Genomic DNA, 12,957 nt, shown 5'->3' with positions numbered 1-12,957 from the left:
ATTCATGTTAAACTGCGGCATGGTATCTCAGTGAGCTAGCACTATAAATCGGCATCAGTCCGGACTAGTACAAGCAGCCACACACACACATACACGTGCATGCACGTCGCTATATAAGTGCAATAATCTTGGATGTGACGTTAAACCCAATTTCACCTCACCTCACCTTTGTAAGTAAAACACCTTGGTCTCCTCGCCAGGATACAGCATTCCCATGGCTGACCAGGACAGGTTGTCCTCTCCGAGGTCCGCGCACACGTATATAACCCTTGGGGATTCATGTGTTTTTATCGACAGGGATCGCTAGACCGTTTACGGGTCGTCATGGGACTTGGTGGGTATTCGAAACTCAGGTTTCGTTCGTAAGTAATTACGGGGCAGTTTTAATTTAGAATTTACTTATTCTGGTTGTATTGAGCTGAACTTATTAGTGAGGGTTTTGCATACTGTTTTTTTTTCTAGTAATCCGTTGAGAAACCTACTTTCCCGTGATTGTCTTGTTTAGCGCAAGTACCTATTTACGATTGGGAGTCAAGTTACTCTTTTGGTCAAGAACCTTGTATGTTTAGGAAGATGAGGATTTCCTTGCCAAGACAAGGTGACTGAGTCTTTAGTCTATAAGACTAGTTTCACGCATTTTTGTCTATTCCATTGTCCATAAGCTTATTGTAGGGACAGGCCCTCTGTGTTTATTTTTCCGCTTTTTAACCCAAACAAGGTTATTCACTCATTAGCGTGTTGAGTTAATTCAGTCTCAGGTGGTTATTGGTCGTCACGGAAAGTGTACTATAGGTATGGTGTATATCACGTTTGTTTATATATCATATAAAGCTGGAAGGCGTGTTTTTTTTAAGATTCACATCTTATGCCAAGTTTAATTGAGTGAATGTGTCTTCGACGATTGCCATTTTGTAAAACCTACAAGGGACTGATGCTGACAAACCAAGAGCCATAATTAGTGCGAATCTGGGATTCCCATAAGATTCTTGCACACATACACACTTGACGGAACTCGTAACTGTGACTTGCGGCACTTTAGATGACTGAATCACATGTACGCCTGCAATGTTTTAAATTAGAGCCTTGGTTGTAAATATTTTTTATCATCCAAACCTGGCTCCCACAGGAGATATCGCTTGGATGAGATCAAGCGATATCTACACTGAAGATATCGCTGCAATGAAATTACATCACAATGCTTTGCAGACCATTGCGACGTCACTGGTTACCATGACGTCACAATCAAATGACATCACTAATGGCTCTGCTACTGAATCTGTTAGCAGTACTTTTTACACTTAAGACAAGGCTTATTACTGTCAACAAAAAGTTGGAAGAATGATATTGGATGATAAATAAAATCTCACCCTCGTGTCTTTTGATATCAAATATATCAACACTCGTTGATAAAAGTGGCAAAATCCTCGGCAAGCCTCGGAATTATTCCTCTTTTATCAACTAGTGTTGATATATTTTGATATCAAAAGACACTCGGGTGAGATTCTCCATATCATCAACATCCGCATCCAAGTATGTAAGTTGTAATTCAGGCATTCATTGATAGCATTACAATAAAGTACTTTTCTTTACTTTTTATATGTACATCAACGCCAAGAATGAACAGATTAAAAGTGTACGTTACACAAGATTGCTAAGGTTGTAAGAGTTAAAATTATAATGATTCTAGGATCAGTAAGTGTACGAAATACAACAGGATATTATAACTATGGTAGAAAAACTGAAAACTTTTATTAGTTTTTCTTGCATTATTGTAAATCTTTTATAAGTTGTAAGTCTTGTATAAGTTGTACTTGTATAATTTGTACAGAAAAGGAGCTTGTTACACACCTTTCTAACCCGTCAATACTCATTAACAAAAGGTTTAACGGGAAAAGTTAAAGGTAATATCTATTCCTATCATACTTTAGGAGATTATGCAGATTTATGAAAAAATGCTACTTATTAAATTACCACCTCGCTATATAAGTGCAATAATCTTGGACGCGACGTAAAATAATATTCATAATATTCGTATAAAGTATATAAATGTCCAAGTGAAAGTGACGAAACTCCTCACCCACTTCTTCACTTCAGCTTTTCAATAGATCTCCTGATTGTTGGCATATGTACATAGACATTACATTTTAACTTTGTCACAGCACCAGTGAGCAACTGTCGATGGATATTAGGCGCTTTACAAATCAATTATTATTATTATTATTATTATTAAATCACATGCTTCGTAATAGTAAAAGCAAACCGATGTAGGGGCTTGACCTAAAGCGTGACCACGTTTATCTACCTCTTTATTCTTAGCCTTTATACATTATACTTTTACTGCTATTTTAGATAATCCTACATAAATATCAACATTGCATACATTGTTGAATGTGTACAACGACCCTTGATCTTGACATAGAGAACAATTAAGATTATAACTGACAATCGGTAACTCGCGCTTTATTACTAACATTCCTTTTGTATAATAAAACACCAGCTGCCCTCGGACCTATTCGAAATTACTCCCTTGAGGAAACAACTGAACGCATCTTCATTGTTGTTACTAATGTTTGTTTCGTTTGTTGTTTACCGGCGCACTAGCCAAGATTCCAGCTATATGACGGCGGTCTGTAAATAATCGAGTCTGGACAAGACAATTCAGTGATTGACATTATGAGCGTCTATCCACGCAATTGGGATACGATGACATGCATCAACCAAGTCAGCGAGTCTGACCACCCGATCCCGTTAGTCGCCTCTTACGACAAGCATAGTCGCCTTTTACGGCAAACATGGGTTGCTGAAGACATTTTCTAACATGGATCTTGTGTATTACAAATTTTGCGACAGAAGCAGTCAGACTGGGCGTCGGTTCGAACGTCATGGATGCTCTAAGCTGCACACTGGGACTCGTTTAGACCCCAGTAAGGAGAGTACCCGCAGCGGCGGAATGTTTCGTTTGGGGGACGATTTCGCTTGTCTTTCTTAGTCGTCTGTTTTACGCTGTTTCCGTTTTTCAAATTTAGTTTTGGTCAAGCATGTGAGATTAAGTATGCCCTAAGGTATTAAAATCTGTGAAGTTGCTATGCTTGCTCTGGTTGTCGTTTATGTCCGACAACGTTGAGCTGCTACGGTGGTCGCAAGAAGCGACTAGATGGATCGGGTGGTCTGGCTCGATGACTTGGTTGATTGACTCGAGTCTTAGTTAATCGGTATTTGCCGAGCCTTTGGCGAGGCATATACCGATTAACGGGACGAGGTTGATATTTCCCATATTAAAAAACACGAGTGATGAATTCTATTTATCATTTTCACATTTTTGCTTCCAAATTAAGGAATAATTGCATTAAACATTAACATCAGCAACTTGTCGAAATCTTACGTATAGATCGTGCGTAGTGATACATGTTTTCCATAGCCATGTAAACCAAAATAAACAATTCGCTGAGAAAAAAAGTTCCTCGGATTATTTTAAACAAAATACTTGAACAGACTTTTGCAGAATAATTGAAACTTTAATAACGGTAACAACAACGATTCTGTGTAATCTGATTATATCTCTGGTGTAACTTCACTTATAATATATAGTTTCAAATCAAACCGCTCGCTCTTCCGGTTATCTAATTTGCATATCTAATTTGCATACTTATGTCATTGGGGTATGACATACATGTTTTTATGTCATAAGCTTATGTCATGGATAAATGCTTAAGTTAAATGATAAATCTCAATATTTTACCACGTGGTCTAAGGAAATATGTAACAATGATTAGCATATCGAGTCACAAGTTAAAAATAGAAGTTGGACGCTATCACAACATTATCAAAGCTCTTAGATACTGTGATTATTGTCAAGATAGAAGTGTCAACGTACTTGTTGATGAGTATCATTTTCTATTAATATGTCTCAAATATAAAGATAACAGAGTAAAATATATGCATAAATATTATTGGGAAAAGCCATCTTAATTATAACTATTTAGCCTGCTACAAACAAGTGTAAAACACAACTGTTATACATTTCTAAATATATTAAATCCTGTTTACTGTAAATATGAAATCGTGTCCTACCTCCATTGTCAATCTATACTTTTGTTGTATCTGCTAGACGAGGGGCAGAAGTCTTTTTTATGAACAAATATCTGTTCTGTTCTGTTCATAATAATTATCAATAACTGGATTGGCGAGTCCATTATCAACAAGCTGCCTCCACAGAAATGGAATGTTTCTGAGTGACCTAAAACAACAAACACAATTTCCGCCGCCTTTATCTTATGATATTTTTTTAATATATTTTTTTTAATAAGTTTACACGATATGCAACATTTTATTGGACGTTCAAAGGCGTATGCCACGAGACTGTCTTGAAATGACACTGAGGGATTAATAACTTCCACTTTCCTGACGAAACCCCTGGACATTCCCCAGCACGAATACATACAAAAGCGCTGTTTCTGATTATTTAGTCCATTTAATCTTTATCTCAGCGTTTCAACATTCTCCGGATAAGTCAGAGAATTTGACTAAATGCCCGTTCAAGAGAATCATCGCCATGGCCCGCCCTTGTGACCCAAACGAAGAAATGCACATCCAAACTATGGACTCAATCCGTGTCTAGACTGACAAATGACAGTCTAGGGCAATCTATGAATTTATCTTAGTTATATCACCTTTCACTGATAGGCCAATTAATCAATGATGACTGACCCTTGTAATCGCCACAGGTTCATGGACCTCTTCGGAAATCTCTCCAGTCACATTTAGCGTGTCCGCCATTTTGATTTTCAATAGTTGATGTAAATGTATTACGACGCGCTGTTTCTGTGACTCGTTTACTGAGGTACTTCATAAGAGACCGTTTATATCTAATAAGGGGGCACGGGTGGCCCAGTCGTCTAAGGCGCCGCGATTCGCTGTGCAGAGTTGCGTCCCTTGGGCACGCCAGAAACCTATGATTGTGGGTTCGAATCCCGGTTCGCCCAGATTATGTTTCTCGGTTTGTCTGCACCATACCCGTGCTCGTGGGTTTCACAGAAGTGGTAAATGTCTGAGACCTGCATCACTTCGGGCTCTCCTCCCACATTAAGCTGACACGCCGTGATATAACTGGAATACTGTTAAAAGCAGCGTTAAACCCAACTCTCTCACTCATGGAGTCACACGTACTAAATTCATTTCTGTAATACACACCTCGAGGTGTAAAATAGTGATAGGAAAAAATATAAGAACTCACACAAAGTGAAAGTCAATTCTTAATAACACTAAACGTATTGTAATGAATAATACTTGAAAACGTAGAAATATATATAAAAATACGAACATAATTTCCGCATGGTGATAAGATACGAACTCAATGGAATATGAGTGCTCTCGACAATCCCACACTAGAACTTAATTAGGTAGCGTTTCACTATTCCTGTCAAGTGCTACCTGCCCCCTACTCATTAGTGAAATCGAGAGGCCATTGATTTTCATGATAACGTGGGTGGGACGCCGGGGGGATGCTTTTAAAAGAGTTATTGAGACAAAATGTGATGGTCACTTAAAACCAGTATATCCTGGCGCTTATTACCGGTGAACGTCCGAGACCTGCATCACTTGGAGCTTTCCTCCCACATTAAGCTGACACGCCGTGGTATAACTGGAATACTGTTGAAAGCGGCGTTAAACCCAACCCACCCACTGACTGATTACTGATTATATAAATTATGCATTTTTCTTCCATTGTGAATGCCTTATAACGAGGATGGCACGAACACGTGATTAGTTTAATTGGCAGGAATAGTCACGCCGCTTCTCTCTTGCTGTTTCACGTAGGATCGTGTTCATTTGAATTTTTACAACTGTTTATATAAATATTTCAGAAATAGGTATATTGATATTTGGGCAAGTTATCAAATAATATTCACTTCTGTATGACTAATAAAAGGCGTTATTTCAAACAAAGCTCAATATTAAGACCATACGAAATAAATATTTGTACAGAAGAATAATTTCTTAAGTTTTTAACATCGTACTGAATGTAAATCACTTCTAACTGTTCCTGTTTGTTGCTTTGAATTGTTCATGTGAGAAACTTTGACAATAAAATCGTTATTCTGAAAAACAACAACACAGCATCGACTGATGTAAGATGAGGTGAATTGGAGCTGAACGTCGCGTTCAAAATTATTGCACATATACAGCAAAATAAATCACGTGCGTTTGTGTGGGATGTGTGTGTGTGTGTGTGCGTGTTGCGTGTGTGTGTGTCCAGATGCTTGTTTTAATAGTGCAAACAAGAGATACAATGCAACAGTGCAACAGTACCCCACTCAGATGTCGAGTTCCAGGCAGGGTAACAACAAGTATCATTTTTTACGTTTTTTCATATGAAGAGGATCGAACCTGCGACCGTTTGACAGACGTTCCATCCATTAGACCACAAGAACAGGACCACAAGGAGGAATTAATGCCACTCACTTACACTGTGCTATTTCTGTTTTCAGAACCGGGTAATTATTGGTCCTGAAGAGCAACATCGACAAATCACGCATGCTCATGTCAAATGTCTTCAGCAAACCTTGTACGAGAAATCAAAGCTAACAGGTAATGTCACCAATAATTGGGATCTAGGATACTAGGTCTAGAATAACCGTTTTTCAACCAAAGCAAAACCTTGTGCGGAAGAAATGAGTCCCTCTTCAAGCAACGTCTTCCTGCTTCCTCAAACCACCTCTTGACACACAGGCGCACTTTCTATTCGGCCAAAGGCTTCTTTTCTGATGGCACTGTAATTGTGCCCGCTGTTTATCATATAACCGGTAGAGGCCCAGACTAGTACAGGCACGCACGCACGCACGCACGCACGCACGCACGCTGGCACGCACGCACGCACGCACTCACTCACTCACTCACTCAGATGCAGCAACACGCACGCACGCACGCACGCACGCACTCACTCACTCACTCACTCACTCACTCACTCACTCACTCACTCACTCACTCACTCACTCACTCACTCACTCACTCACTCACTCACTCACTCACTCACTCACTCACTCACTCACTCAGATGAATCAACACAAATATGTACATGTTGCTGCAACATAAGCGCAATAACCTCGAACGTGACGTTAAACCCCATTACCGATTATGTCCAATACCTTTCTTTTACCCATTACATGACTATCAATTGTTTCTTGACTCCACGTGTTTCAGGTCTGCAATGTAACCGGACCTGGGATGACCTGATGTGTTGGCCCCCGACCAGGGCAGGGGACGTCGCAGAACAGCCTTGTGCAAAATATGTTCACGGATTCAACCTGCAAGGTCAGTCAGTGGAGACTACAGACGTAACGGTAAACAGTACATGGGGTACATCATGGCGAGAAAGTAGGTCTGAGACATTTCACTTTGGTGGAAACGCTGAGCACGGGAATGGTGCAGACAGACCGGCGGGTTAAATCAAGGATTCGAACCCATGGCAAAGGAACGCCGCTGTATGGTGAATGTGATCAGTATTAGACGGCAATGTCTCCCTTTTCCCGGAGGGTATTATGGGTATAATCGAGATAGGTGATGATGATGATGATGATGATGATGATGGTGTGTGTGTGTGTTTCCGAAATATAATCAAATAAGAGTGAGTGAGTGAGTTTGGTTTAACGCCGCTTTTAACAGTATTCCCGTTATTTCACGGCGTGTCAGCTAATGTGGGAGGAAAGCCCGAAGTGATGCAGGTCTCAGACGTTTACCACTTCGGTGAAACCCACGAGCACGGGTATGGTGCTGACAAACCTAGAAACATAATCTGGGCGAACCGGGATTCGAACCCACAATCATAGGTTTCTGGCGTGCCCAAGGGCGCAACTCTGCACAGCGAATCGCGGCGCCTTAGACGACTGGGCCACCCGTGCCCCCTGATCAAATAAGAACGTTTATCTTGCTTCAGTATTATAATGAGGAGTGATAAAGGATCTAACTTCCTTAGTGTACTCAGAACGAGCTCGGGTATCCTTCCTGACATTTTACATGCGGCTATTTGGTTTAAACGAAACACACCGACTCTTTGTGAGGTTTACACGCCCGGACGAGGAGACGCCCAGATTTTTGAGGGAAAGAACTGTTTACTCTGTGATAAATATATCTGTCCGTTTGTTGAGACCATATAATTTAACTGCGCTTCTTCCTTCAGAAACTCTTACTCGTTTACTTGCGTTTGCTCACTTAAACAGTACACGAAGTCCCTTCATCCGAATATTTCAAACCTATTATTAACGTGAGGTGAGGTGAAATTGGGTTTAACGTCGCGTCCAAGATTATTGCACTTATATAGCGACGTGCCTGTGTGTGTGTGTGTGTGTGTGTGTGTGTGTGTGTGTGTGTGTGTGTGTGTGTGTGTGTGTGTGTGTGTGTGTGTGTGTGTGTGTGTGTGTGTGTGTGTGTGTATGTGTGTGTGGCTGCTTGTACTAGTCCGGACTGATGCCGATTTATAGTGCTAGCCCACTGGGATACCATGCCACAGTTTAACATGAATACCCCACTCAGACACAGTATACTGACTCCGAGCCGACCAGTCCTTGTTTTAGCCCCTTAATGCCGAGCGCCAGACAGGGTAACAACAAGTACCATCTTTTAGCGTCTTTTGGTATGACGCGGCCGGGGATCGAACCCCGGACCTTCCGCTCTCCGGGCGGACGCTCTACCACTAGACCACGGAGGCGGTCTATTATTAACGAAACAGGGCAAATAACGCAAATCAAACGTAAACTACACCTGTTTCCCCTTGTTTATAATGTACTTTGAAGGTGATGAAAGAGTCTCCACCTCGTAATACAAGGGGAGGTGACTCTTTGCACTTCCGCCACTTCACACTGAACCGAATGGTGTTAGTGGCAGGATTGGTTTGGCAGATTTAACCTGTATTGATGCTGTTCCAACAAAAACACATAGTTCCTGGCAGTGTGGGTAATGTTAACTTTAGAGGATTCAAATTTATTTAAATTTAGTAAATAGGCTCTTAGATGGATTCAAAGAAGCTCTTTGTGAATCGGGGGCGGTCGGGTAGCCTCGTGGTTAAAGCGTTCGTTCGTCACGCCGACCACCCGGGTTCTGTTCCCGACATGGTGTAACCCGCCGTGATATTGCTGGAATATTGCTAAAAGCGGCGTAAAATCAAACTCACTCACTCACTTTGTGAATCATGTTGAATTGGAAAACAATGTACGATATTTTAACTCAATTCATATAATTTCATGTGAATTATTTGTGAATTGATGTTGGATATTTTATCTGAAACTTCCTATAAAACGATTCACACATTGTCATGGATGGATTATATTTTCAGGACGTGCCACGCGGACGTGTACAGAAACTGGCGAGTGGTTCGTCAATCCGATCTACAATGAGACATGGACAAATTACACGGATTGCTACGCAGACAAATCTGTCAAGGCAGACCCTACTTTTGCGGTAATAGCATATGACTGGTTTAACCCCACTGATAATTACCCCGTGTAACATATATATCTGCATAACAGATTTGCATGATTAGTTTATTCAGAAAGCAAACATCGGGGAGATACATATCGATCACTGTCAATTATGGTAGACATGTGGAGGATGTGGCGTGACCAATGATATCCGATGCAGTTCACACTTTGTTCATGAGAACACTTGACTTGCCTTTGCGTGTGTTTGTGACGGTTGCCACCGTTGGGGGCAGAATATTCTCACATTTTCGCGAACATCTGTTATTATCATTATTTGATGGTGGTTCATTAACACATGCTGATGATATATATTAGGAATCGTAGAATATACTCTGCGTTTGGCAGAGATTTCGTATGATTATGGTGATAGTTTTTAGTTTTGTTTATAGAAACGAGGAATTACTGACCATCTGCCCCGAGTGAGTAACACGCGAGAACTGACCAATACAATCTGAGAAGTAGAAATACCGGTAGACGCTGTTGTTTGATTGACAAAGTCAGTCAGGGAAGGAAGGAGCCAGATGATATCATTCTCTCCCAGTAACTTCTGATGTCAAATAACGACGTTATTTGAACGGAAAAACGATGGTTTGAAAGCGTCCAAAAAACGACGTTTTTTCCGTAATATGACCATATACGAAAACAAAACCGACGTTTTCGTGTTTGTAGTGTTTATGATAGTAACAACCAAACAGTGGTCTTGCAATTTGAGGTAAATATTCAATGTAATCTGGACTGTAATAGAAACGTTTTTTGGTGAAATATTGGACATTAAAACCAGAAACTGAAATGTCATGTCAACAAAACAAAGAATGTCCACAGGAAAGCCAATGGAATGAAACAAATGATCAACCATTTAGTGTGGGTGAACAAAATACTGTCAGTATGATGTATCCCATCAAAGGGACCATTCACTTTAATTCGTAATATACGTTGTTCGTTATAAGCATATGTGCAGCATTTACAGCAAATGGAGTGAGTGAGTTGGGTTTAACGCCGCTTTTAACAGTATTCCAGTTATATCGCGGCGTGTCAGCTTAATGTGGGAGGAAAGCCCGAAGTGATGCAGGTCTCAGACGTTAACCACTTCGGTGAAACCCACGAGCACGGGTATGGTGCTGACAAACCTAGAAACATAATAGGGGCGAACCGGGATTCGAACCCACAATCATAGGTTTCTGGCGTGCCCAAGGGACGCAACTCTGCACAGCGAATCGCGGCGCCTTAGACGACTGGGCCACCCGTGCCCCCACAGCAAATGGACGGGACCAAGAAATAGTTCGTTATATTCGTCAGTTCATTATTAACGTACTTTACTCTAGATAGTATTTATGTTCCCTATACTTAATATGCAAAAGAAATCACAATGTTCATATCCATATTTATAATTATGTATCTTCCAGAAAGTGTTCATACAGAAATTATTCAACCATACTTTGTTACTTATATTAATATTGTATACGAAATATTTCGGGAGTCCATTTAAAGAGACTATTTTATTTGTTTTGTGAAGTCCTGTGTCTGCTTCATTACGAAAAGTCATATTACGGATACCAACCTCTTTAAAATACATACAATGTATGTACCTGTATATATGTTCTAACATCAAAGGGGCGGTGGGGTTGAGGTTAAAGTGTTTGCTCGTCACGCCGAAGACCCGGGTTCGATTCCCCACATGGGTACAATGTGTGAAGCCTATTTCTGGTTTCCCCATCCGTGAAAATGCTGGAATATTGCTAAAAGCGGCGTAAAGCCTCTACCCACTCACTAACTCTAACATCCAAATGCCACAGTAACGACTTTTTCTGAACTCTACATGCAACATTCGGAGTTTGAAAGGGTTCCTTACAATGTACAGATATTTCTTATGTTTATTTAATCAAATTGGACGAACACATGTATGCATGTGCCGGAACAAAAAGTTCAATAAGTACAATCATGTAAAGCAATTAACTTAATTTGATAAACAACATCTGGCGAGTATGAAATCTCTATGTAAACATATTTGAAAGACATATTAATGTTCTCAAACAATGTCAGCAGACGGAGATTATTGATTAGAACCAGATATGCAGTCAATGTATGCGTCAATATCGATCTCTACTGTTCACCTTCGGTATGTCTGACCGCTGGTATATTGATGGTTATTTCGTACAGTTCCAAGTCTTGGCTTGATCTGATACAGTACCCTGTCTTGGCTTGATCTAGTACAGTACCCTGTCTTGGCTTGATCTGGTACAGTACCCTATCTTCGCTTGATCTGGTACAGTACCCTATCTTCGCTTGATCTGGTACAGTACCCTGTCTTGGCTTGATCTGGTACAGTACCCTATCTTCGCTTGATCTGGTATAGTACCCTATCTTCGCTTGATCTGGTACAGTACCCTATCTTCGCTTGATCTGGTACAGTACCCTATCTTCGCTTGATCTGGTACAGGACCCTGTTTTGGCTTGAACTGATACAGTACCCTATCTTCGCTTGATCTGGTACAGGACCCTGTTTTAGCTTGAACTGATACAGTACCCTATCTTCGCTTGATCTGGTACAGTACCCTGTCTTCGCTTGATCTGCACCACGAAATGGCAATATTTCAGAAAGATACTTAGCTTCGTCATCAATGTAGCCGTCATCAGTATGTTAATCACAAACGATTGGCGTCATCCAAATGTTTCGAATCCCAGATTTGCTTTGATTGCGGTGCGTGGTTTGTCCTCGTCATATCTGTTTTCGTTAGTGTGACCCAAGCAGTAAAATTCTGTGACCTTTTCAAATTTTCACTATAAGTCATGCACACGGATCATAACATTAGTGAAAAACGTTTCAAAGCGACCTTCAACCCAACTCACTTCCCGAGGAGACCCGTGAAGATCCGGGGTAGAATAGGTGACTATGCTTGTGGTAAGAGACGACTAACGGGATCGGGTGGTCAGACTCGCTGACTTGGTTGATGCATGTCAATTCCCTAATGCGTGGATCTATGCTCATGATATCAATCACTAGACTCGATCTAGACGCGATTATTTACAGACTGCCGTCATATAGCTTGAATATTGCTGAGTGCGGCGTTAAACAATAAACAAATAAACAAACAAACACACCTTGAGGAAGAAGAATGTCGATAACAACCCTAAGAACACACAGTAGTTACCTCCAGTGTGTGAGTGAGTGAGTTGGGTTTAACGCCGCTTTTAACAGTATTCCAGTTATATCACGGCGTGTCAGCTTAATGTGGGAGGAAAGCCCGAAGTGATGAAGGTCTCAGACGTTTACCACTTCGGTGAAACCCACGAGCACGGGTATGGAGCTGACAAACCTAGAAACATAATCGGGGCGAACCGGGATTCGAACCCACAATCATAGGTTTCTGGCGTGCCCAAGGGACGCAACTCTGCACAGCGAATCGCGGCGCCTTAGACGACTGGGCCACCCGTGCCAACAGTTACATCCAGTCTGTGAATGATGAAAAGTCATTAAGACAAATCA

At 41.0% G+C, this 12,957-nt stretch overlaps 1 protein-coding gene across 1 annotated transcript in view; it reads left to right on the top strand.

Annotated features, from left to right (window-relative positions):
* LOC124145472 (parathyroid hormone/parathyroid hormone-related peptide receptor-like) overlaps positions 1–12,957 on the top strand; it is an 87,551-nt gene that overhangs the window by 51,011 nt on the left and 23,583 nt on the right. The window contains exons 3-5 of the mRNA XM_046515247.2: positions 6,489–6,588; positions 7,201–7,311; positions 9,329–9,453. Coding sequence (XP_046371203.1) covers positions 6,489–6,588; positions 7,201–7,311; positions 9,329–9,453 — 336 coding nt within the window. The remainder of the gene's footprint in view (positions 1–6,488; positions 6,589–7,200; positions 7,312–9,328; positions 9,454–12,957) is intronic.

This window comes from Haliotis rufescens, unplaced genomic scaffold (assembly GCF_023055435.1).
Source record: "Haliotis rufescens isolate VD_foot unplaced genomic scaffold, xgHalRufe1.0.p SCAF_10, whole genome shotgun sequence".
Taxonomy (NCBI): Eukaryota; Metazoa; Mollusca; class Gastropoda; order Lepetellida; family Haliotidae; genus Haliotis; species Haliotis rufescens.
Note: the sequence above shows the minus strand (reverse complement) of the source record. Positions and strands in the feature narration are given on the sequence as shown.